Below are 22,091 nucleotides of genomic sequence, written 5' to 3'. Positions count from 1 at the left end.
CCCTCTCTTCATACCTTGGCTGCTGCTCCGCTTGCAGCGCTGACAGAGGCGCGGCTCTCACCAGCACGGGTCCAGCGGTGCTCGCTGCAGGGATTTCATGCCCACGAGCACTGCCCCAGGGCTGCAGAAGGTGCAGCGCTACTGCTGCCACTTGCTGTGTGCTCAGAGGTAAAGCTGCCGCTGGGTCAGCCTGAGGGACCTTTGACTCATGCTGTACCATCAATCCCTCATTTGTCTGCCCTGTTTGGGTTCTTCTGGGGTGGATCAGCCAAGCAAGTATGCTTTGGGGTCAGGCACAGCTCTGTGGTCCCCTGCAGTTATCTGATTTCCAAGTAATTAAGTAATCTTCATTCATTCTTGCCCAACATCAGGGGGAAAGGGAATGAAACCATACTGCTCAGACCTGTGGGGAGCACAGAGCCATAGACAGGCCTGGGCTGGAAGGGACCTTAAAGATCCCTCGGTTCCAAACGCCCTGCCAAGGACAGGGACACCTTTCTCTAGAACAGGTTGCTCAGAGCTCTATTCAGCCTGGCTTTAAGCATCTCAAGATGGATTATCCACAGCTTGACTTGGCAATCTGTGCCAGTGCCTCACCAGCCTCACAGTGAAGGAATTTTCTCCATAATATCTAATCTAAACCTACTCTCTTTCAGTTTGAATCCATTTCCCCTTGTCCTGTCCCTTGGACACAGTCTCTTTCCATCTTTCTTGTAGGCTTCATTTTGTCCCTTAACTGAGCCCCATTCTGGGAGGGAAGAACAGAGAAAGACAGAGAGGTGGGAGAGAGAGGGGTGTTGTTGGGGTCCCCAGAAGGAAGGCAGGAGCCCAGTGAGGAGGCAGTTCTGAGCAGTGAACTGCTAGGTAGCATAGGTAGTTTTGCTGTGGATGCAGCATAGATCAGATGCTGCATACAACACAGAAAGGAACCAACCCTTGGACTGAAGACAAAATAAACTTCCAACCAAGTCTTGCTCACTGTGCCCTATGCAAGTGGGGGTATCACTTATTTGGGCAGAAATAGCTGCTGCTATTTCTGCTTCAGAGGTGGCCAGCTGGACAGGAGACACAATTTAGGCTCAGATTGCGTATTACAAAGAAACATATTCATCAAATTAGTGCAGCACTGGAACAGATGACCCAGACAGATGGTAGAAACTTCATCTATGGTGTCCTTTGCAAAAGTCCTGTTCCAGGAGGGAAGGCGGGCTTAAGACATCCAGAGGTCCTCTGTAACCAAAATTTCAATTATTTTGGAAGAATGCAGCCAAAGGTTTTATTCTCCTACTCTGGTTGTGCATGTAAGCTGTTTTACAGTGCAGTGGACATGCTTGGGAGTACTCTGCATTTGGTCATAAGTGTAAGGCCATAATGACACTTTAATTGGCAGGTATTGATTTGGGCTGATGAAGTTCAATGCCTTCTTTGGCTGGGTGCTTGCTCTAGTAAGCAGCTGAGAGTCAATACACAGACAGACATTATTCCACCTTCAGCTACAGTGTAACCTTCTCTGTAGTGACAAACTCACCATTTTTGCCTCAGCCTCCATCTCTGGGGTCTCCCATTCCTCCTTGATGTGTGCCTCTGTCAGAGTCTCTGCCTCTCTCATCAGAACAGCTCATTGCATGCTGAGGTCTCTTTTGGCAGCCCAGATGCTTTTTGTCCTGGAATGTGTGTACATGGGTTTTGTGACTACAGTTGCTTAAAACACTCATGGTAATTTAATTCATCTGTCTCTACTAAACAACACATCCCCAAACACCTAAAGAGAGGTCTATAAACAGCATGGTTTGTATCTCTGTTTCAAAGGCAGGGAAGCCGGCCTAAGGGGAAATTCTGCAAGTTGGCCATAACTTCAGCAGAATAGTGAACAGGAAGAGAAATGAGGCCAAATTCTCCACAAACTAGGTCATGCTGTCCTTTCTGTAGACTGGATGTTATTGTCACATTGCCAGTGTCACTGACAGGGGACAGAGGGGATGGCAATAGGGGAAGCAGCATGGGCTGAAGCCATGGTAAGAAGGTTGTGGAAGAAAGGAAACGCTGGAGAAAGCAGAGTCACAAGCAGTAACTCACTCTCTGGGAGGCTGGAGTTCCCTCCTTTCACAGCTTCTGCAGCAGCACTGCCTGAGCAGAGCTGCCAGCAGGCTCCTCACTACATTTCACCACAGTGCTGCCTCATGGTGAAGGAAATGCAGGAGCTGCTGGGATCCCACGGCCTCCACAATGGCTTTAGGACTCCCCAGAAAGCTCAGAGCTCAGGCAAAAATGTAGCTCTGGATGGATGCATTTGTATTTGTCCTCTATTCCTTTCTGAACCCTTCCTGACAGTCTGTTACTTATTACTGATTATTGAGAATTTTCCAAGGCTGACCAACAGTGGTCAAGTCTGAGTGGTAGGAGCTCGCTTATTATGTTCCCTTTATGAACAGTTCTTTTGCTATTTTTGCTACTCAGTTCTGTCATACAAAAAAATCTTTTCCACAAATATCTAAGTCAATTTTTAGAATTTTCTTATCCTGCACAATTATGAGAGAATTGTACTTCCGAGATCATTTAGGTATGTACTGAAAAACAAGGGTCTCAACACAAACTCTGGAGGTTTTCACTGGTTCCTACCCCTTCTGCCCTATCTTTCAACCAATTAATCCAGGACTGAATTAATAATTTGATTTATTAGTAAAATGATGCCTTTTATTGAATAGCAGCTTAGTTTAAGGGTCCTCTGTGAGGGACCTTTCTCAAAGCTCTTTGAAGATGCAAGTACACTTGAGGTGCAATAAAACACTACACCCCAAAATCCTTTGTGTGCTCATCTTAATAAGGTCCCAACCTGCAAGCACTCACATCTTTGCTCAGCGTGTGAAGGATTTGGAAACCTGGATAGGCAAAGACTGGAGGAGTCAGACAAGTGGGTGGGTTTTTTCCTCAACTGTTTTTAGCTAATGCCTTTGAGTCTCAAAAGGAGATTGTGGGATATACAAAATTCAATTAACAGCCTGAAACCTTTCAAACCATCCTTACTCCCTGCTGTGAAGCCAAACAAAACATCCTTTGTAAAGCACTCTCCATTAGCATAGAAATTGTTCCTTCTACTGCAAGCATTTTCCTGCTTTTAGGCTAATTAGTTAGACCGTTTAATATGTATAAACCAAAAATAAAATGAATGCTCATGTTATATGCACTGCAATTCGCAGGGATGGCAATGGATTAGGCATGCTGATTTGTTAATTTCCTTTCACTTAATACTGTTGCCTTAAAACTGTTTCACATTTCTGGTCTTTCTTGCTTCCCTCTCTTCACAGGCAGTACATGGTGCTGGTGCCCTTTCTGATCCACACAAATTCTCATGAGAAAATCTGTGTTCAGCTGACCTACCTGAACGAGTCTGTGACCCTGAGTGCCACACTCGAGTACCTAGGGGAGAACAGGAGCTTGATTGATGATGTGGTGTCAGAGAAAGACGTGTTCACCTGCATCCCTTTCTCTGTGAGCATCTCATCCTCGTGGGATGGTCTCTTGTGTTCATTGATGTGGGACAGTAGATCCAAACAGTCCAGAAATGAGAAATAAGACACACTGCAATCAGAGACCCCTAAGCTAAGTCGAACAAAAGAATTAACTCAATGTGGATGACTGACTGTGGTAGTTTTACAAGGACTAATTTTCCCCCATTATCAAATTCTGTGTCCCACATGATACTTCTCTGCATGCTTGTGTTAGAGAAGTATTTTGGAACTTTGACTGACAGAATGTGCCCCATGTTTGTTTGACATGAGTAAGCCTGAGACGAAAAATAGTAGCGTGGAGTGAAAACTGTAAAAGTTGGGGAATTGTTAAAGACAGTGAGGTCCATGAAATCATATGACTGCTTCTGGAGTTTATTCCAAATTTTTTACTGCAGAAGGCTGGTTGGTGAGTAATGTAGGCAACAGGTCCCATACCCTAGTTAATGAATCTGGGTTAATTTTCTTTTTGATAAATCGTGTGACAGAATAAGATCAGTTTCAGTATTTGTCTAAGGAAAATATATAAATGAAGGAAGGCAATAGTTTTTTTTCTTGCTCCCTGCACTGAGTCATTTTTGTCCCTTTAGGGAACTTTCTGACCCCGCTAGCACTTCTTCCTTCAGTGCTCAGTTCAATGGGGTGAATCAGTAAAGCACTTATCCTCTTCATTCTCCTTAGCTCCCAAAATCCAATAGCACATCAGTGGCATTTCTCACTGTGACGGTGACAGGGGACACACTGCACTTCAAGAGCCGCAAGTCAGTGCTGGTCAAGAATTCTGAAAGCTTGGTCTTCGTCCAGACAGACAAACCCATCTACAAGCCTGGACAGACAGGTACTGGGAATTGGGCTGGTATTGACTCTGACAGCAAAACATCTTAAGGGCTCCATTCTCCAGAGGTGCCATACTTGTATTGAAGTTTTCTGGTTTCTTCATGGGGGGATCTAAGGTACTCAGTAAATCTTATTTCTGTCAGCTGAGGTCTAGTTCATGGAAGTTTCATCATTCCTAATCTCCATTCTCCAGGCACAGCATCTCAGCCAGATGTAGGCACAGGCTCTGATTCATTCTACTCAAGTAGAGGCACAAAACTGGGATGACTGCAAAGCATAGTCTCCCTTGGCTGCACCAGAATCAACAAAGCAGGACAGGCACTCCCAAGAGATAATTCAATTCAGCCAAGACCTGATTATCCTTCTAAATTTATCTTCCCCTCACTATCTGCAAGAGAAAGACCCTGAAGTAATTGTTTCTATTACTTAGAGATCTCAATTCAGAGCCTGTTGATCCCTGGAATGAATCTGGGTAATAAATTATTGAAACATTTCCTGTGACGGCTACAAATTTAACTGTGGAATTTCCTTTTCTTCAGTTCAGTTTCGGATCATCTCTCTGGACAAAGACTTCTACCCTTTGAATGAGAAGGTAGAGCCTTAATTCCTTGTTGTTAGCCAGGAGATTTAATTCGTAGATTAACACCATTGCTGTCATCATCCAGAACCAGCCTTTAAAGACAGCCTTTAATGCATATGATACTCTCTCACACCATGCTTTACCTGTTCCATAATCTATCCTAGGACACATTCCGCCTCTAAAAATCCCCCTTTTCAGAAGTATATAGATGTTTAAAACCAGATTTGCAAATCAGTGTATGTGGCTAAGCATGTGGGCAGGGATGTCATTACTGAAAAAACGTGTGGGACAAGTTTGCATGGGTGGTGACAGGTGTGAAGTTGTTTCTGGCAGTGGGTGCAGTCCCACACTTAGAGAGCAGCATGACAAGATCTTGGTTTTATGGAACTGGCCAGGGCTGCAAGCCCACCTTTTGTTTTATTTGACAATCAATTCCTTATGCAGACAAATTCTTTGAAAATTTGTGCTTCATCACATCTTCATACAGTGGTAAGACAAAAAGTCAGGGTCCTAAAATATTATCGTAAGATTCCCTTAGCCACCAAGATCCAAGGAAAAAGAGCAAGTACAGAAAGGGAACAACCCAAAGGACTTCTTAGAAGTTCTTTGTTCTTCTTCCCCTCAGTCCAAATCTGCAAAATAATTCAGTGTGATTAATATTTCTAACATTGATTTTCTTTTGATCTTTCCCCACAGTTTCCCTTTGTCTACGTTCAGGTGAGTGGATAACTACATTATTATTTGCAGAAGAATGTGCAGGCACAGAGCAACCAGTCCCCGGCAGTGTTTTCAGGCTGAAGGGCAAGGGAAAAATCACAGGCCTGTGACCTTTTCCCTTTTTTTAAAGGAAGGCTGAGTCGCTGGGCATCAAAATAAGCTCCAATAATTATTCTTTGAGCTGTAGGAGAAAACTAATTAACCATTACAAGTCATGTGAACAGAACTACACTTGGCAGTGTAGTCTTCCCAGTCAGAACTGGGTCTCTGTCTGCCAAGTGTGGTTGAAATTAGAGACCAGTGTTATATATGCTTTCAAAACCAAAGAAACAAAATTAAATAAATAGACATCCCTTGTCCTCCCAAGCATGTTCTTTTTGTCTGGCTTTTTTTTTTTAATGATTGAACTTCAGTGGCAGGCAAAAGTTAATAGGAAGGATGTTTCAATGATTCGAGCACTCACTTTTTTCAGATGAGACCCCAAAATTTATAATTATTATTTGGGATATCTTCTTTTGAAAAAACTTATGATGAGGGCTCATGGACGGATCCTGAAATTAGTGTGCACAAAATTTATTTTGGTTTACACAATTAATGGGTCCTGTGTAGTCAGTCCTTTTACTGTTCCTTGCTGTGTGGGGTTGCTGTGTCCATTCTGCACCATCTCTGTGTAGAGCTGGATAGTCATCACAACAGAGGTAGGCCATAACCAGGCTGTGCCCCTCTTTTGTACCCTCTTTTCAGAGGGCTGTCATTCTCTCTTCCCATCAACAAACTTCCAAAAAAGAGCTGCAGAGCTGGTGGGCCACTGATGATGTGTGAATATTGGGAAAAGAAGAGTAAGACAGTGGGAGGTGTGGATTAGCAGACTGAGGAGAGCATCTCAGAGCTACCTTTTGTTAGGGATGTCCCATGGGGTCCCTTCCCTTTCAGTGAGATGATAGTTTATTGAGTAAAGAAATTTAATGAAAGGAGCAAAACCAAATACATCTTCCAGAAATATGTCCTTGCCTAGAAAGCTGAATAATTTAATAACCTTTGTAAGTGTCAAAACCATGGAAGCCTTCACTTTTATATCCCTAGGAAGGCAACCTGTGCTTTCAGCTCTAGTCTGTAAAGCATGGTGTTTGTCTGTGCTGCTTAAACCAGCTTATATAGGTCCTTCATCTTCACCATCCCCTCTCCCATGCTCAGTGCTCCTTCTCAGCCCAGTACTGCCATTTGTTTGGATTTCACAGCTGTCTACAAGACACTCTTGTGGAGGGGGGGAGCTCCTGGGGCAGAAAACTCACCAGATTACTCTAGACTACTTTCTTCAGCCAGATCAGATCTGTCAGTGCAGTTTACTGCATGATTGCATGAAATTTGGACTGGACCAAAGGAAGGAGTGGCAGGAGTGAAGAAAGGTGACAGCCTAAGCATCAGCATTTCTAAGGAAATAAATGTCTGAAAATCCACACCCTGGATGTCACTAATTTATCTTAGTTAAGCACAAAGGCAGAAGTCAGTATGAGTCTGCTACTTCTGAACTATTATCCTGACCTATTGCTTATTTAATTAAAAAAAAAAAAAAAAACAGAGCACCTTTCTGAGGAAAAAAACAAACTGGTTTTCAGGTTTTCCCTATAGATACATCACAGGAATGGCAACAAGTTCACCAGCCCAGCTTGAAATGTAAACATTCACTGTAAACATTTTCTTGAATTCCTCTTCTGAGGAAGACCAGAGGTGTCCCTCACAGTAAGTGGTGAACTTTTCAGCAGGGTTGAAACATGATGATGAAGAGGACTTGGTCAGAGCCATGGGATGCATTTTACTGACTGTGCCACCCTCCCAGGTGGCTTCCTGGGAACATGGCCCCCTCTTCTGCCCCCTGACTGATGACCTCCAGCTGGGAGAATGACACTCACATCTCCATTTTTCCTAAGCCCTGAGATAATATCTCAGTGAAGTAAATGCACATAGTCACATACCTTGAGTCATACACCTATCTAGAGTAAATAAACTTTTGTGACAGCCACGGTACAAGGATGCATTAAACTACGCAGAACAACTGTGCTGTTTTAGTGACTTCTACAAGAAATTTGGGGCTGAGGGGATTAATTATTGATGGTCAGTTAATAATGAGCAATACACAAATGTAGTAGTGGTGAGACTTCAGCTCCAGCATTAGGAACATGGAGACACAAGGTAGGGCTCTCAGCTGGATGCCTCTGTGTGGGAGTGTACTTTCCTCTGTTCCTGTCACCATTCCCCCACCCGACCATTGGCTTAGGACTCTTATACATGTACATTTCTCAGTCCCATAAGTAAGTCAGGTGTCTGATTCCTCAGCTGATTGTTTATTGGTACTTCAGCAGTCTTCATTCCAGCCAGGAGAAAACTAAAACTTTTGCATGCTGTATGGCCAGTCAAGAAAGCTGAAACTTCCTCCTTTTCTCCATGTGCTTCACTTATTTCTGATACCAGTTCTGTTCCCTTCTGTTACCCTGTCAGTCTGCCTTGCCTAGCTTCCTGGCCCCATCCTTTGCAGGTACAGCTGAGGGGAAGACAACACAAAAGTGTTTAAAAGCTTTCTTGCATCCAAGTTATGCAGAACTGGCAGGTAGGTACTTTCAGAACCTCACAGACTGTTGAATAATTACAGATAGGTATTTCCCAGCTGGGATGTGCATACACTGGGCACTGCACTGCTCTGTCCCTGGCACTCTCCTGTACTGTCTGGTGACACTGTTACCCTCACCTGCAGGATCCCCAGAGGAACCGTGTGTACCAGTGGCAAGGGGTGGAGCTAGAAACAGGCTTTACACAGCTCTCCTTCCCCCTCACCTCGGATCCCATCCAAGGCTTCTACAAAATAGTTGTGCAGAAGAGCATCTCGTCCCATGTGGAGCACTCCTTCAGTGTGGAGGAATTTGGTAAGGAGAGGAATTTGACAGCAATGCCTTTTACTGTGACTGCTCAATTTGGAATTTCCTTGGAATAGCATGGAGAAGGGAGGGACAGAATGTAACAGGCAATGGGATTCATAGGGGCTGAGCCAGAAAGCATTAAGTATCAGAAGTGACTGCTGACTTTACGGCATCTCTGCGACCTGCCCAAGCTCGTATTTGCTCAAACTGCTCCGGGGAGCACAGGACATGCCAGAATTCCTATGAATGGCTTGTGGCACCAATTTCAGCTGTCTTTGTCTCAGTTGGTCCAGCAGCTTGTTGCAAGTAGCACTAGATATGAATGTAAGAGATAACAACATTTTGGTGGCTCTATTTTGCTTCTGTCATCATCTGCCTAAGGTCCCTTTCTCCATTTGTAGTCCTCTCTATTTTTGCTCTTCCTTGTTTCTGTGAAAGCTTAGAAGACATGTTTGGTGGAAAACTTGTGATTGAGGAACAACCCATGAATGTTACAAAAAGACTGCTAGGAGAGACTGAGTGAGGAGAAATTTGCAGGAAGTCTTTTAACCCTCAGCTCTCTAACAAACTTCTTGGGTGATCGTAGGTGTGTATTCTGACCATAGATGTGTATTCTGACTGTAGTGCACATTTGAGGAGGCTGATTGGCCACACTCCCAGGCTCTCCATTAACTCTGCATGAAGACCAGATGTTTATTCCAGAAACAGCAGATCCATTGATCAGGACCTGCTGTTTCTGGAATATGCAGCCCATAGATTGCCACTGAAGTCCATGAGAGATGGCTTATTTGGCTTTGAGTCAGGAATGGTAAATAATGTGACCACAAACCAGGCTATAGGCTTCAATTTGCCATGGTGACAGATGGCCTGTTCCTTGTTCCCCAAAGATCATTCTGAATGCCCCACAAAAACAAAAATGTTAAGTCCTGTTGTTAGCCTCCTCCTAAACTGATTTTTCTTTCCTTTGTTCTTTAGTCTTTTTCTTGTGAATCTCTCCTATTGCTATTTCTCTTAAAGTCTTTTGAGGAAATGCACCCTGGAGTTGAAACATTGAGCCTTGCCTCCTATCTTAGAGGCAAATTTATGTCTAAACCATATAGCCCAGAGTTATTTTCCATTTCCTGGATGTGCACCCACTCTGCTGTTATTTCCTTGCTGTGATAAAACCCCTCAGCTGCACCACCTGGAAGCAGGACATTACATGCTTCAGTCCAGTCCTGGGCATGAGGAGTTGGAGGTGTAGGGTTGCAGGATGCAATGTGGGAAGAGGGATGTAACTTAATATGTAAAAAAAAAGTTTTAAAAAATGTATTTTACTTGTGCTCCTTTATATTGGGCTTAAGTGGACTTTTCCACTTGAAAATATAGATCTGAGAGTCTGTGGCTAGATTTACTTGAACTCTGTGGGCATGCAGGACAATATCCCACGGTGCAGCTTAGTGAGCCTAGGAGCAACTCTGCATCTCCAGAACAGTAAGAATGAACCAAGAGAATCAATGATTTGGGGCATTTCAATGTGGTAAATGACAAAGGTTGTGCTGCTCCAAGTCCCACCTGCAAATTATGCATTATGAAGACACCACACAGGACCAGTGTGTCCTTGTGAATGGACGCAGGTGGGGGATCTGCTCAGCTGTCTGGAGCCACATAAGCCCATGCTGCCAATAAAGCAAGGTAAAGCATACAACCTTCCTTAATTGCCTTTGAACCCAAAGAGTGGTTTGAGAAGAACCACTCAGAAGAAGGCTGAGAAAACCTATGAAAGGGATATAGATGTATACTGGAGGCCACAGGGAGGGTCATATGAAGATGATCCTGGCTCTATGCTTTGGTTTCTGTGTAGTAAGCAACCCTTATTCACTCTTCTCATACCAGACTTTCTTTCTTCCATCTAGTGCTGCCCAGATTCGAGGTCCTGGTGAAGGTGCCAAAGATGATCACTATTAAGGACAATGAGCTTCCAGTGTCTGTCTGTGGTCTGTGAGTCACAGAGCTCCAGTAAATCTCTCTTGCTTATTCTTTACTCTGCCTCTTTGCTGAGGACCAAAAGAAATGCTCAGGGAGGATTTTTAAACTTTTCCAAGGCATGTAGTGAACACTTATTTCATTCTGTCAGTCCTGAACCTGCTGCTTGGCCTGAACAGTCAAATTGAAGGGATTTCCTTGTGTTCCTTAAAAGACTATGTCAAACAAATCTGCATTTTTCTCTTCCAAGTTTATTTCACTTTTTTTTTTTTCTGTCTTTACGTTTCATCAGTTAGAGCTTGTCTATACTCCATACTCCAAGATGTCAGATCAGACATCATTTAAATTGGTGATGCTAACCCAGTGTTCTCATTTTTAACTCATAAGTTGCTCCTTTGGAGTACCTGGTTGTCTTTCCATTTCTTCATTGAAACCTGAGCAGTTTGTAATATACAAATGCTCCTGGCTGAAATAATTTTCTAAAGTCAACCTTTTTCTGCAGAGATGTCCCATCTAGAACAAGATGAATGTATCTTCCATGGATGATGGAAGAATCCCACTATGAAAGTGATGGAAATCATTAAAATGTCAGATTAGTCAGCCTTTCAGAAGTATTGGGAAATCATCCACAGAGGTCTTTAAGGAGATGTGTCTGTGTGACTGTGCCTGATTGTCTCCCTATCTGATTCATTGTTTAACACACTGTGATTAGGTACACCTATGGGAAGCCTGTTCCTGGTTTGGTGAATGTCCAAGTATGCCGGAAATTTTCTCAGTCTGCTTCAAGTTGTTACGGAAAAGAAACAGAATCTGTGTGTGAAGAATTCACTAGGCGGGTGAGTCCCAAGATCAAAATGTAATGGTTTTTCTGAAGGTTAATGGGCCATCTTGTCTCAAGAAAGATCAAATATGTTGGGAGACAGTAGGGCATTAGAGATAGCATTCTCTCCAGGGAAAAGCAAAGAATCTCAGAAGAAGGCATTCTTAACAGAGGGATCATTTAGCTGGAAACAGAACTGATGATGAAAACCTGACCCCATTGAAGCCAGTGGCAAACCTCTAGCTGCCAGCCATGAGGTCTTTGCTATTGTTCCACAAACAGAGAAAAGAGTCTTTGAAGGAATTTTTTAACTGTAAGAGGGACTGACTGTGAGAAAGGAGCAAAGATGAGGAGAAAACAAGAAGGCTGTATAGAGAACAAGGAACAAAGATGAGGTGGTATTGTATATGGGTCAAGTACAGGAGAAAGAGCAACAGGATGAAGAGAGAAGACAATGGAAGAAACAGGAAGAAAAACAGAACTAAGGCAGGAGGGAATTAACAAGGAAACCAGTGTGGCCCTTAGAAAACTGTGTGTTAGGTACCTCACAGAACACAGAAAATATGCGGATGAAGCACTAGGAAAGAGGCTGAACACAAGTTTTCGGAGACAACCCTTGAAATTCTGGAATTTCATGAACAGAAGTCAAGCATGTTGGGTTTGGGGTATCTATTCTCATTCCTCAATGCACAAACTTTGTTCACAGAATTTCAATTTTCACTCCAATCCCTTGCTTAGGCAGATGCTCGTGGGTGTGTTTCTGGTGTGGTGAGGACCAAGGTGTTCCAGCTCCTACGCAAGGGATATGAGATGAGCATTGAGGTACAAGGCAAAATCACAGAAGATGGCACAGGTACGTCAATTTGCCATCACAAAGAAGGCAAAGTGATGGCAGGCATAACAAGAGCAAGGGGCAAATACAAGGAAGGTGGAGTAACGTGACTAAAAAATCATTAATAATTCCTCTTTACTGTGCTCTGTTGCAGGAATTGAGATGACTGGAACAGGCGCCTGTGGTATCACATCCACCATGAGCAAAATCCACTTTGACCTGTTGGACTATGCATACAAACCAGGAATCCCACTCTTTGGGACGGTAGGGAACTTCTGAGACCCTGGGCAATGAGTGGCACAGCAAACACACAAGTGCACAATCCCACCAGGTGGAGTCGTGGGGTGTGTGGGTTACATGGTTCAAGGGGCAGGTGATACATGATGGAGGGCCCAAATGAAGCTGGCTGGGGGAGTTAAAGCTACTGAGGAACTAAGGATCCTAACAGATCATTTCCATGGGCTGACTGGGTTGTTTTGCTGAGAATTTTCTTAGTTGTACCCTCAAACAGCTCAGGGCATGCCTCACACATTTCCACATTCTTTTCCTTTGTTCTTGTATCAAGAAATATCCCGCCTGGCAAGGAGGAAAAGGGGGAAGAGGATGTATTACTTGTCAATTGCATTTTGTTGCTAGTCTAAAACCTGAAGTTTGTCATTGCTTTGTTAGGTGAAGCTGGTCGATGGCACTGATGCTCCACTTGCCAATGAAACCATCACAATTACTGTGGGTGGAAACAAATACAAAGGGAATTACACTACAGATGAGCAGGGACAATCCTGGTTTTCCATAGACACTACCAGCTTCACAGAACTCTCCCTGGAAATCCGAGTGAGTGGCAGAGACAGGGGTAAGCCTCTGTCTTTCTCTTCAACAGGGAAAATGTCTGTCCATGGATTATCAGTCTTTTCTGACAACTGGAAAGTAAGGCAAGTTTCTTGGTGGGTCACCTCACTTCTCTGTGTCTTCTCTGCATGTTATCCACAATCTCCTAAGCATGCAAAATATACAACACATCCAGAGTTTTTCTGTGGATTTTTCTGTGGCTTTATACCTGTATTTGTTTGGCCATGAACCTTTTACTCTTCCTTCTCAGGCAGAGCATAAACCTGAACTGAACTGTTATGACAGTGACTGGATGACACCGTCCTACGAGCATACCACACGCAGAGTGACTCGCTCTTACTCCCTCAGTAAGAGCTTCCTCAAAATTGAGCCAAAGCCCGAGACACTAAGCTGTGGCTCCTCAGCAGAGGTCCAGGTGCACTATATCTTCACACCAGAGGCCACAGGGGAGCAGAAGAAAATTGTCATTTATTATTTGGTAAGACAAATTTGGGGTTACTTTGATCTACAGCCACAGAAAGTAGTGTGTAACTTCTAGCTGTGTTCCATGATGAGCAACCAGAGCACTGCTAGATGGCCAGTAATGATGGAGAGCATTGGAAACCTTCAACAGTGCAATCCACATACACTTTGCTAATCTTTCTCTTTTCTCTCTCTCCTGTGTGCAGAGTTTTGGAAGATCACAGTAATTGGAACAGACTGTAGCATACTGGCATTAAGAACTATGAATTTGTTCATTTTGGAGTTCAGAGAAGAGAGACTAATTGAACTGTGACAAAACAATGACATGTCAGTCTCTTTTGGGAGAACAGGAATATTCAAATGAATATCCAAATAGAATGTTTTTCTCCCTAAATTTGTTTTTCTGGTTATCCCATTTAATGACACTAGCAGAGAAGACAAGAGTAGCTTTGGAGAACAATAAAAATTTCAATAAAACAGACACTTCAGTTCTGGTGGGCTGCACAGAACATCAGGGGACTTAGGCTGGTATTCAAAAAAAGATAGAAACTTGCGCTAGAGATGTCTATGTGCTTATTTTCAAGACTCCTAACAATTCATGGAAAGACTATATACTCGTTTACCCACTTGCCTGGGAAAATTGATTTTAAGTATGTGCATACAGCAGGTAAACAGTGAGAAACTTCCATTTTTACAGATGTGGAACCCACATCTTGAAATTGAAATATGGTGTTATGGAATAAATATTCCATATCAAAAGTAACTGAATAAAAATCATTTTTGACTGTGCAAAAGGAATCTTTTTCTAGAAATGAGGGAATTACAGGAGGCATTTAGGCTATTGCCTACTGTCTGGCTTCAGGTACCTTGTTCAAGCTCATATTCTTTGCAGCCTGTGGTCTCCTGTCCCAACCTAGTGCAGTTATAAAACTAATCCTGGTGAAATTTTTCTTCACACTGTTTCACAAACCAGCTGAGAGAGGAATGAGGAGACTTTATGATGTCCAGTCTGTTCCAAATTGTTAGAAATGTGCAGATGACTCCCAGAGTTATGTGTGGTTAGAGGCAAAATGCATTTGAACCTGATCTATATATGTAATATGTACAAAAGCAAAGATATGTTTGATCAATGTGGTGCTCCTAGGAGCAAATATTTCTATTTCCAAAGACACAGTAAATTCCAGCCTGGTACTTGTTGAGCATCTTCTTGGTGTTGCTCACACTCTTACAATTAACCCAGTGAACATTCCTTCTCCTTTCAACACTGGAAACAACAATTCCAGAAAGATTTCTCTGTTACACAGGTGATGGCCAAGGGACAAATCGAATTAGCTGACACCCATGATCTGACCGTGAATCCTGGAGATGGTGAGCAGATCTATGCCTTTTTAGCATTTCTGATGGTAATTTGGGGCAGAGGGGATGTAGGTAAATTGCTTCAATTCAAACATTGAATTTTGTTCAAACTGTGCATGTAATGTTTGAATTTTCAAAATTAAGCCTTTTTATATGACATGGCTTTGGTTAGTTTTGTTTTCTCTGAGTTCCAACAGGTGCTAATTTTTTAATGAGAAAATGTTAGAAAATTTAACCAAAAATAAGTATAATATTTTGGCCATTTCATAAAACCAGCACCTTCTGATGGCCACTCTACCTTATTGTGATTTTTGATGCTTACCAGTGTTGGGAAACTCACATGTACAACAAGCAGGAAGAGCATGCCTCCATTTCTTCGTCTCTCTCATTTCCCCTATTTTTTTTTTGTATTATTCCTGCCTTGTAAGCATGCAAACACATGCATATCTATATTCTAATCAACACATTTAAATTTATTCACATAAATGCCCAAGATTACCCATTTAAGTACCAGAGACTGTGATGCCTTTAAATGTCTTTTGAAAATGAGAAGAGGGGAACATTTTGCAAGTCTGTGAGAAGGAGTTGCACTGAAGTGGATATAAACAGATTATGGCAGTAAAAGATCTTGTGTGCTGTACAAAGTTCTGTATCCTCACTAGGAGCAATGACTGAACTCCCACCCAAGCTGGTACCAAGGGACATTCTGTCACCTTGTCTAGATTATGACATAAAGCCCAGGCCCTGATAGAGTTTTCCACCACAGAGGGGCATTTTCTACCATGTTTGGAGCAGTAGTTTGGTGTTCAGATAAGTGCTTGCTTAGCAATAACCTTGCCAAGTTATTCTTTCAGTCACTCTGCAACCTTGACTCCTGTCACCCTTTGCAACAGTTATTTACTTTTTTACCTCAACTATTTTTTTCAGATCTTGGAGCTTGAAAGGAAAAAAAGGGTTGGGAGCATAAAAAAAATATGCCACATGTTAACTGGGGAGAATCTAGAAGGCAGGGAGAGGCTCTCCAAACTCATGAGTTTTGTCAATTCACAATCAGTCTTTGAACGCAGGCATCTTCAGTAGCAGCCATAAATTTTAGTCATGTGTCAATCTGCCAGCCTCTGATAACTAAAAATGTTCATCAGGAGTGAAATTGACTTTTTTTTATCTGGGGAAGGCAAATGCATATAGTGGAACTCCTTGCATATTGAATAGCCTTTTGCTCTCTCTGTCAGCTTCCGGGACATTCCGGTTGAGCTTCCCTGTCGAGGCAGCAATTGCTCCCGTGGCACAGATGCTCGTGTACACCACTTCACCCAGTGGGGAAGTCATTGCCAGTTCACAGGATTTCCAGGTTGAAATGTGCCTCCCCAATAAAGTGAGTACAAGCCATGGTTTGTGCAACCCATATTTGTCTTGTGGACAGCAGCTCAGTTTAGATTACCAGAATGAGGGCAGAATTCACAATGGATTCGTGAAATGTTCTGACCTGATGTTGACTGAGGATTGGTGACCAGAATAAGCTACAAAGCTATGAAAATTTTAAAAAGTGGAGCAAGACAGAAACAAAAAGAGAATCTCTCATCTTTATTAATTACATTGATCAAATATGAATATCTATTAGACACTAGCCAACTTCAGTTCACACAGCTAGAAGTGTCAGAATAATAATGTAACAGTGTCTGGAAAAATTGGTTGCTTGAATGTCCTTTTGGACTTGCAGGTAAGATTGAGTTTTGCACCCAAAGAAGGTCTTCCTGCTTCCAACACACACCTGCAACTCCACACCTCTCCAAGATCCCTGTGTGCCCTCCGTGCAGTGGACAAGAGTGTTCTCCTTATGAAGCCTGAAAATGAGCTTTCTCCCAGCTCTGTGAGTCTTGGCTACTTTTGGTAATGAGCAAGAACAAGAACCAAGCAAGCCCTCACTAACAGCACTATAGACATGGGGCTATGTATTTTTACAGTTGCATTCCTTACACTTGCTTTTTAGAAGCTGGCATTTACCAGTGGAGTGCTAGGTAGTGTCTGTCCCTGTAAGTGGTGATCTGCTGCATTGTTCCCTGTTATTTGCATTTCTCCAGGTGTATCAACTTCTTCCACTAAAGGAGAGCCAGGGTTATAGCTTCAGGGAATACTACTTGGAAGAAGACAACGTCAATCCATGTGTGTCACTTGACAACCTGTCATTAAATGGATTTCTCTACGTACCCATTTCTTCTGATGGCGAAGGGGATGCCTACAACATTCTCAAAGTAAGCACCAACCTTTCATTTTTCTCTTTTGTTCCCTTTTTGAATTCAGTCTCCTCTATTCTTCTCACCTGCCCTGAAGGGCTTTTTAATAAAAAGATAAGCTCATTTGCTGTAAACTTGCTCACGTTTGTATACAAGAAAATAACCAGGCCCAGTTCCCACATCTACTTAGCCCATGAATGGTAACTGAATGCTTCTCTAAACCATTAAAACTTTGAAAGGTCTCCTTATAGTACAGACAGCTGCAAATGGGCTTGGATAAGGCAACAGAACTGAAAAGTTACCTCTAGTGGCATAATATTAGAAACTCCTCATTCACTCATGTTTTCTTTCTCTGGTTTAAATATGTCTTTGTTAAAGTACCAGTTAATTTGATAACCCATAAATCCACACATATGCACCTAAAGTGTCCCACACAAAGTTTTTTGGGTACCCTCCCTCCATTTCACACATGCAATTTTCATGCTGGCAGCAGTCCCCAAGGTACCTTTCCATCTGATCATGCCAGGATTTAACCTTAGCATGAGAATAACATGATAGAGACTCCACATCTGTGTCAAACAGCCTATCTGGAATTTACATACAAGCCTTTGTTATTCTGATCAATACCAGACTTAGGTACATCCATTCTTGACATATTAAATAAAGTTTATTTTCAAACAATTTTTTTGCATATTTTTTTGTTCTTCTTTCTCTTTGTTTACTAGGAATTGGGCTTAAAAGTCTTCACTAGCAGCAAGATCCATAAGCCTGAACTCTGCGAGCATTACCCAGAACACATGATGGAAAGGAGTTACAGTGGTTCTAGTACCTTTTTGGTTTTACCTCTCACACAACTTCCCAAAATTTACCACCCTGCCTCTTTCCTTCCCTCTTTGAATCTTTGAATATTAATTACAGAGGCAGATCTGATTGCATTCAGATATGCTGACCTAATTCATGATCCCTCCCTCCTGGACCTAGTCCTGAAATATGAACTGATTCACCTCTGCCTGCATCTTCCCGGGCAGCCAGATGTGCTGTCCCAGACCTGTGTGTGCTTGGCGACTCCCATGCCACCCCTGAAGCAGCAGAGGGCTTGTAGGCACTAAAGGAATCTTTTAGCACAAAGTAATGGGGTTTTTTTCCCATCAGATCTGAGTCCAGCTAGGAAAAACTAAAAAAGGAGCATCGGCTTCTAGGCAGCCAGTTCTAGGAATAGCTAGAGGAACAACTGGGGTAAAAGTGGGCCAAGACAAATGAGAAAGTGGTACAATCCTGTGGTTCAATATTTTAGCACTGAGGGTTGAGAAATTTGGTTCTGTTCCCAGTTTCCCCATTTACATGACTATAAGGGGCTAGGTAGGTCATGTCACTTCTCTGTAGGTTCAATGACTGTGAAGATAGAGAGAATGATGCTGCTTTTTTTGCTTGCTTTCTTAAACAGATCTGAGATTAGAAAGACTATATAAAAGACTCACCTATATCACTTCCAGTTACTGAGTTTTATGGTGCAGTACCCCAGCTCCAATTAATTTAGCTTTTGGTCCGGTGACAACTTCTAGCCTCCTACTCATAAGGATCAGATATTTGGTTTTGAAATGGAGGGATTGCCATGAGAGTATGGCTCAAGACAGCTGTCTGCTTCGAGAAGATGTAAAGTCATCTAAGCCTGCTGGAAAAGCCTTTTGTAAGGCACAACAGTGTGCAACACTGTGAGATGGCCAGAGATGTTAAGACCCATGTTCATTTTTAAAAAATTCCTAGATGGAGGGCTAAGTATGGCTTCTGTTTCTGGTCATGTATAAATGCAATCAGTTCTTCAACCAGATTATTAAACTGTGTTCCACAGTAATATCTGGGGACAGTAAGCTTCAGATTTGATTCTGTATTGCTATAGAAATATGCCCTCATATCATCATGAATGGTTCTTTTGTCACTGAGAGGTTTTCTGGCAGTGGGGGAAGAATGCTCAACTCCATCCAATCTCTGTAAGAAAAGTAGCAACATTAAGAAAAATTAAATACTGTGATGGCAACAGAGAAATTTATGTTTCCAGTGGCCAAGATGTCAAAGCTGTTCTTTCAATCTTAAAATTTGACCTAAGAATAGCAACTACCTGGAGGGGAAGTAGTTGTCCTGGTTTAGAATGGAGTTTGACACATCTTTTCCTTTCTTCCTGTCCTTGAATAAATTTGCTAGTCTCTGCAATGAATCTGCATGGAGAAATGAGTTATGACATGGTGGAAGATATGGTTGATGGCAATCCTATGGAGACTGTCCGGAAGTACTTCCCTGAGACATGGATCTGGGACATAGTTTCAGTGAAGTAAGTGTTCAAGAGGGTGTAGAGGGTGGTCATGAGGCCAGAAGCTTGGACTAGGTTAAAGCCTTGGTGGATGTATCAGTGAGAGGAGTATTTCTAGCAGACAAAGGCATTTTTTAAGGACATTAAGTACCGGATGCTTTAGAGGAACATGCAAAAGCCAGTGCCTGTATCCCAGCTGGGCAGGGGCTTGCTGTCAGCAGATGTTGCTCAGTAGGAGAATGGATGAACACCAGAATACAACTGAAATCTTGTTCTCTGTCCCTCACCAGCTCTGAGGGAAAAGCTGATCTAGAAGTGACCATCCCTGACACCATCACTGAGTGGAAAGCCAATGCATTCTGCACTTCAGCAGACACAGGCTTTGGCCTGTCCCCAACAGTGTCCCTCAGAGCCTTCCAGCCCTTCTTTGTGGAGCTCACCATGCCCTACTCTGTGGTGCGTGGGGAGTCCTTCGCGCTGAAAGCCACCGTTTTCAACTACCTGCCTGCCTGCATCAGGGTAAGGGATGCTCACAGCTCTGCTCAGCCTAACAGCCATGGGGAGACTGCAGTGGGCCCTTTTTAACCAGCTGTTCCAAGCCAGATGACTGATCTGCAAATGTAATTTCATGTAGGTGTACGTATCTACAAATCCTTGTATTCAGTGAAGAGGGAATGTGTTTTCCTGTCAAAGTTTTGAAAGATGCATTTGATTCAGAGCCTGAAGTGCTGCTACTGAGAGCCCCAGCCTTGTCATCACAAATTTATGTCACTGTTCTACAGAAATAAAGAACCTGGGTTTTCCACCGATCTCAGAATCATCACATGCCCAAATGGAAATTCCAGGTTCACCAGGGTGGATATTTCTGTTCAGCCTTTAGTATTACCTCACAAAACTCCACAGAAGATTTGCTGGAATATGCAGACTTTCTGTAATTTGTTGCATCTGTCCCTAGAACACTGAGGAGAGCTATATAGCTTCACCATTCTTACCGGCATTTTGTTCTAATATATAAAGACAAGAGAAAATTTGGGAAGGGATTAGTACATAATCTCAATCGCCTTTGCTTAGTTTTCTATAAATAGAGATTTTTATTCCAAAAGGAATGAAGCTGAAACAAGGAGGGGCACTTATCCGGTCATTCCAATGCACTCTCACTTGTGTCCCTGTATTTCCCATTTTGTTTGCTATTTTCAGGCTCTTTATTCCACTTTTCCTTGCTCCCTTATTCTACTTTTCTTTTTTCCCTTACTAGCTTTCCCACTGCTGGTGTTTTATCTCTTCACCTAACTAATCATGAGGGAGATCTTTAATTCATGGCACGACTGGTCTGTGCCATTCATTTTCCCAGAATCGATTTCCTTTCCAAAGATGCTGTTCTCTACAGTTACCTCCCTGATCTCCTACAATTGCATAAATTTCAGTAATTTCCTCCTTTGTCAGGCAGCACTTGCTCTGCAATACCCATAATAGATAGCTCCACTACCAATTATTAGCACCCATAATTAATAATAGGTAGCTCCATGTACTGCACTGTCTGCAATAGCTCCAGCTTCTCTCCACGTCCAGACCTCATGACCCTTCTCTGTACAACTGGCAGGTCAGTGTGTCTCTGGCTGAATCTACTGATTTCCTGGCTGTACCAGTGAGGAACCAGGAGGAATCCTACTGCATCTGTGTGAATGAAAGAAAAACTGTTGCTTGGGCAGTAACGCCAAGATCTCTAGGTAAGAGACCAGATGACAAGAAGATACTGGGATGAGATAGCAGTGTATGGCACCAGATCTCTGGTGTGAGGAGCTAGGTGACTCCAAACCTGTTTGGAAGGATCTTCTCTTTGTCAGAAGTCCAGCCCTGAGGTTGAGACACTGCACTGGGTGTAGTGTTTCCAGGTCCTAAACAAGTGATGTGTTACAGGCCATGGCTTTCCCAGCATTTTAATAGAAATCACAAGTTCCCTTCAGGCATGCAAAGAACTCAGGCATTCCAGCTGTGGAGCTAAGAATGTCTTGTCTTAACTTAGTTGGGTCCAAAATTTTTTAATCAAAACTTGCTTTCTCTGAAGCCTCCCAGAAAAAGACCATTTTATTTATGAGACCTTCCCCATCACTACTCTCCATGCTGATAGACTAACACCTGCTTGGGTGGCCATCACAAAGGAGGGGTTCTGGAAGGCTGCATCTGGACCAAGATAAAACCTTGTCTCAGATTTAGTTCTCCTCTTGGAAAACCTTCTCTGTAATGCATCACAGAGTTCCCAGCACAAACACAAACCTGTATTTCCCTGGCTCTGCCTGGCAGGGCTGACTGACCCCTGTTTCCTCCAGGGCAGGTGGAGTTCTCAGTGACCACTGAGGCCCTACAGAGCCAGCAACCCTGTGGGAATGACATTGTGCAGACCCCTGAGAAAGGGCGGAAGGACACGGTCATCAGGCAGCTGCTGGTGGAGGTACGGGGGCCGCTTGTTCTGGTGGCACAGAAAAGCAGCAAAAGCAACAGTCAGAGCTGCTCCGTGATAAAGGTTTTCTGGTTTAGCCATGAGAGCAGCAATAATGGCTTGTGGGACTCTTATTCTGCAAGCTTTTACAGAAGAAGCACTGATAAATTGAACACGGGCCAATAGAGGCCATAACTCATAGTGCTGCCATCTCACAGTCAAAGCAGGGTCTTACATTACGTGGAGGGACAGGAATAATAAGGCAGGCAATAATGACAGGGG

At 43.0% G+C, this 22,091-nt stretch overlaps 1 protein-coding gene across 3 annotated transcripts in view; it reads left to right on the top strand.

The window, feature by feature from the left end:
• LOC102066090 (alpha-2-macroglobulin) overlaps positions 1-22,091 on the top strand; it is a 37,217-nt gene that overhangs the window by 941 nt on the left and 14,185 nt on the right. The window contains exons 2-21 of one of the 3 annotated variants that reach the window (XM_074534967.1): positions 3,306-3,489; positions 4,188-4,344; positions 4,883-4,935; positions 5,620-5,640; positions 8,390-8,558; positions 10,448-10,532; positions 11,230-11,353; positions 12,076-12,190; positions 12,324-12,433; positions 12,839-13,000; positions 13,266-13,493; positions 14,782-14,845; positions 16,066-16,208; positions 16,554-16,703; positions 16,915-17,085; positions 17,793-17,883; positions 19,267-19,393; positions 19,663-19,891; positions 20,973-21,099; positions 21,700-21,821. In XM_074534967.1, the coding sequence (XP_074391068.1) occupies positions 3,306-3,489; positions 4,188-4,344; positions 4,883-4,935; positions 5,620-5,640; positions 8,390-8,558; positions 10,448-10,532; positions 11,230-11,353; positions 12,076-12,190; positions 12,324-12,433; positions 12,839-13,000; positions 13,266-13,493; positions 14,782-14,845; positions 16,066-16,208; positions 16,554-16,703; positions 16,915-17,085; positions 17,793-17,883; positions 19,267-19,393; positions 19,663-19,891; positions 20,973-21,099; positions 21,700-21,821 (2,632 nt within the window). Of the gene's footprint in view, positions 1-3,305; positions 3,490-4,187; positions 4,345-4,882; positions 4,936-5,619; positions 5,641-8,389; positions 8,559-10,447; positions 10,533-11,229; positions 11,354-12,075; positions 12,191-12,323; positions 12,434-12,838; positions 13,001-13,265; positions 13,494-14,781; positions 14,846-16,065; positions 16,209-16,553; positions 16,704-16,914; positions 17,086-17,792; positions 17,893-19,266; positions 19,394-19,662; positions 19,892-20,972; positions 21,100-21,699; positions 21,822-22,091 lie in introns of all 3 variants that reach the window. The other 2 variants (XM_074534966.1, XM_074534968.1) reach the window with 2 other exon arrangements.

The sequence above is a fragment of the Zonotrichia albicollis genome, chromosome 2, assembly GCF_047830755.1.
Source record: "Zonotrichia albicollis isolate bZonAlb1 chromosome 2, bZonAlb1.hap1, whole genome shotgun sequence".
NCBI lineage: Eukaryota > Metazoa > Chordata > Aves > Passeriformes > Passerellidae > Zonotrichia > Zonotrichia albicollis.
Note: the sequence above shows the minus strand (reverse complement) of the source record. Positions and strands in the feature narration are given on the sequence as shown.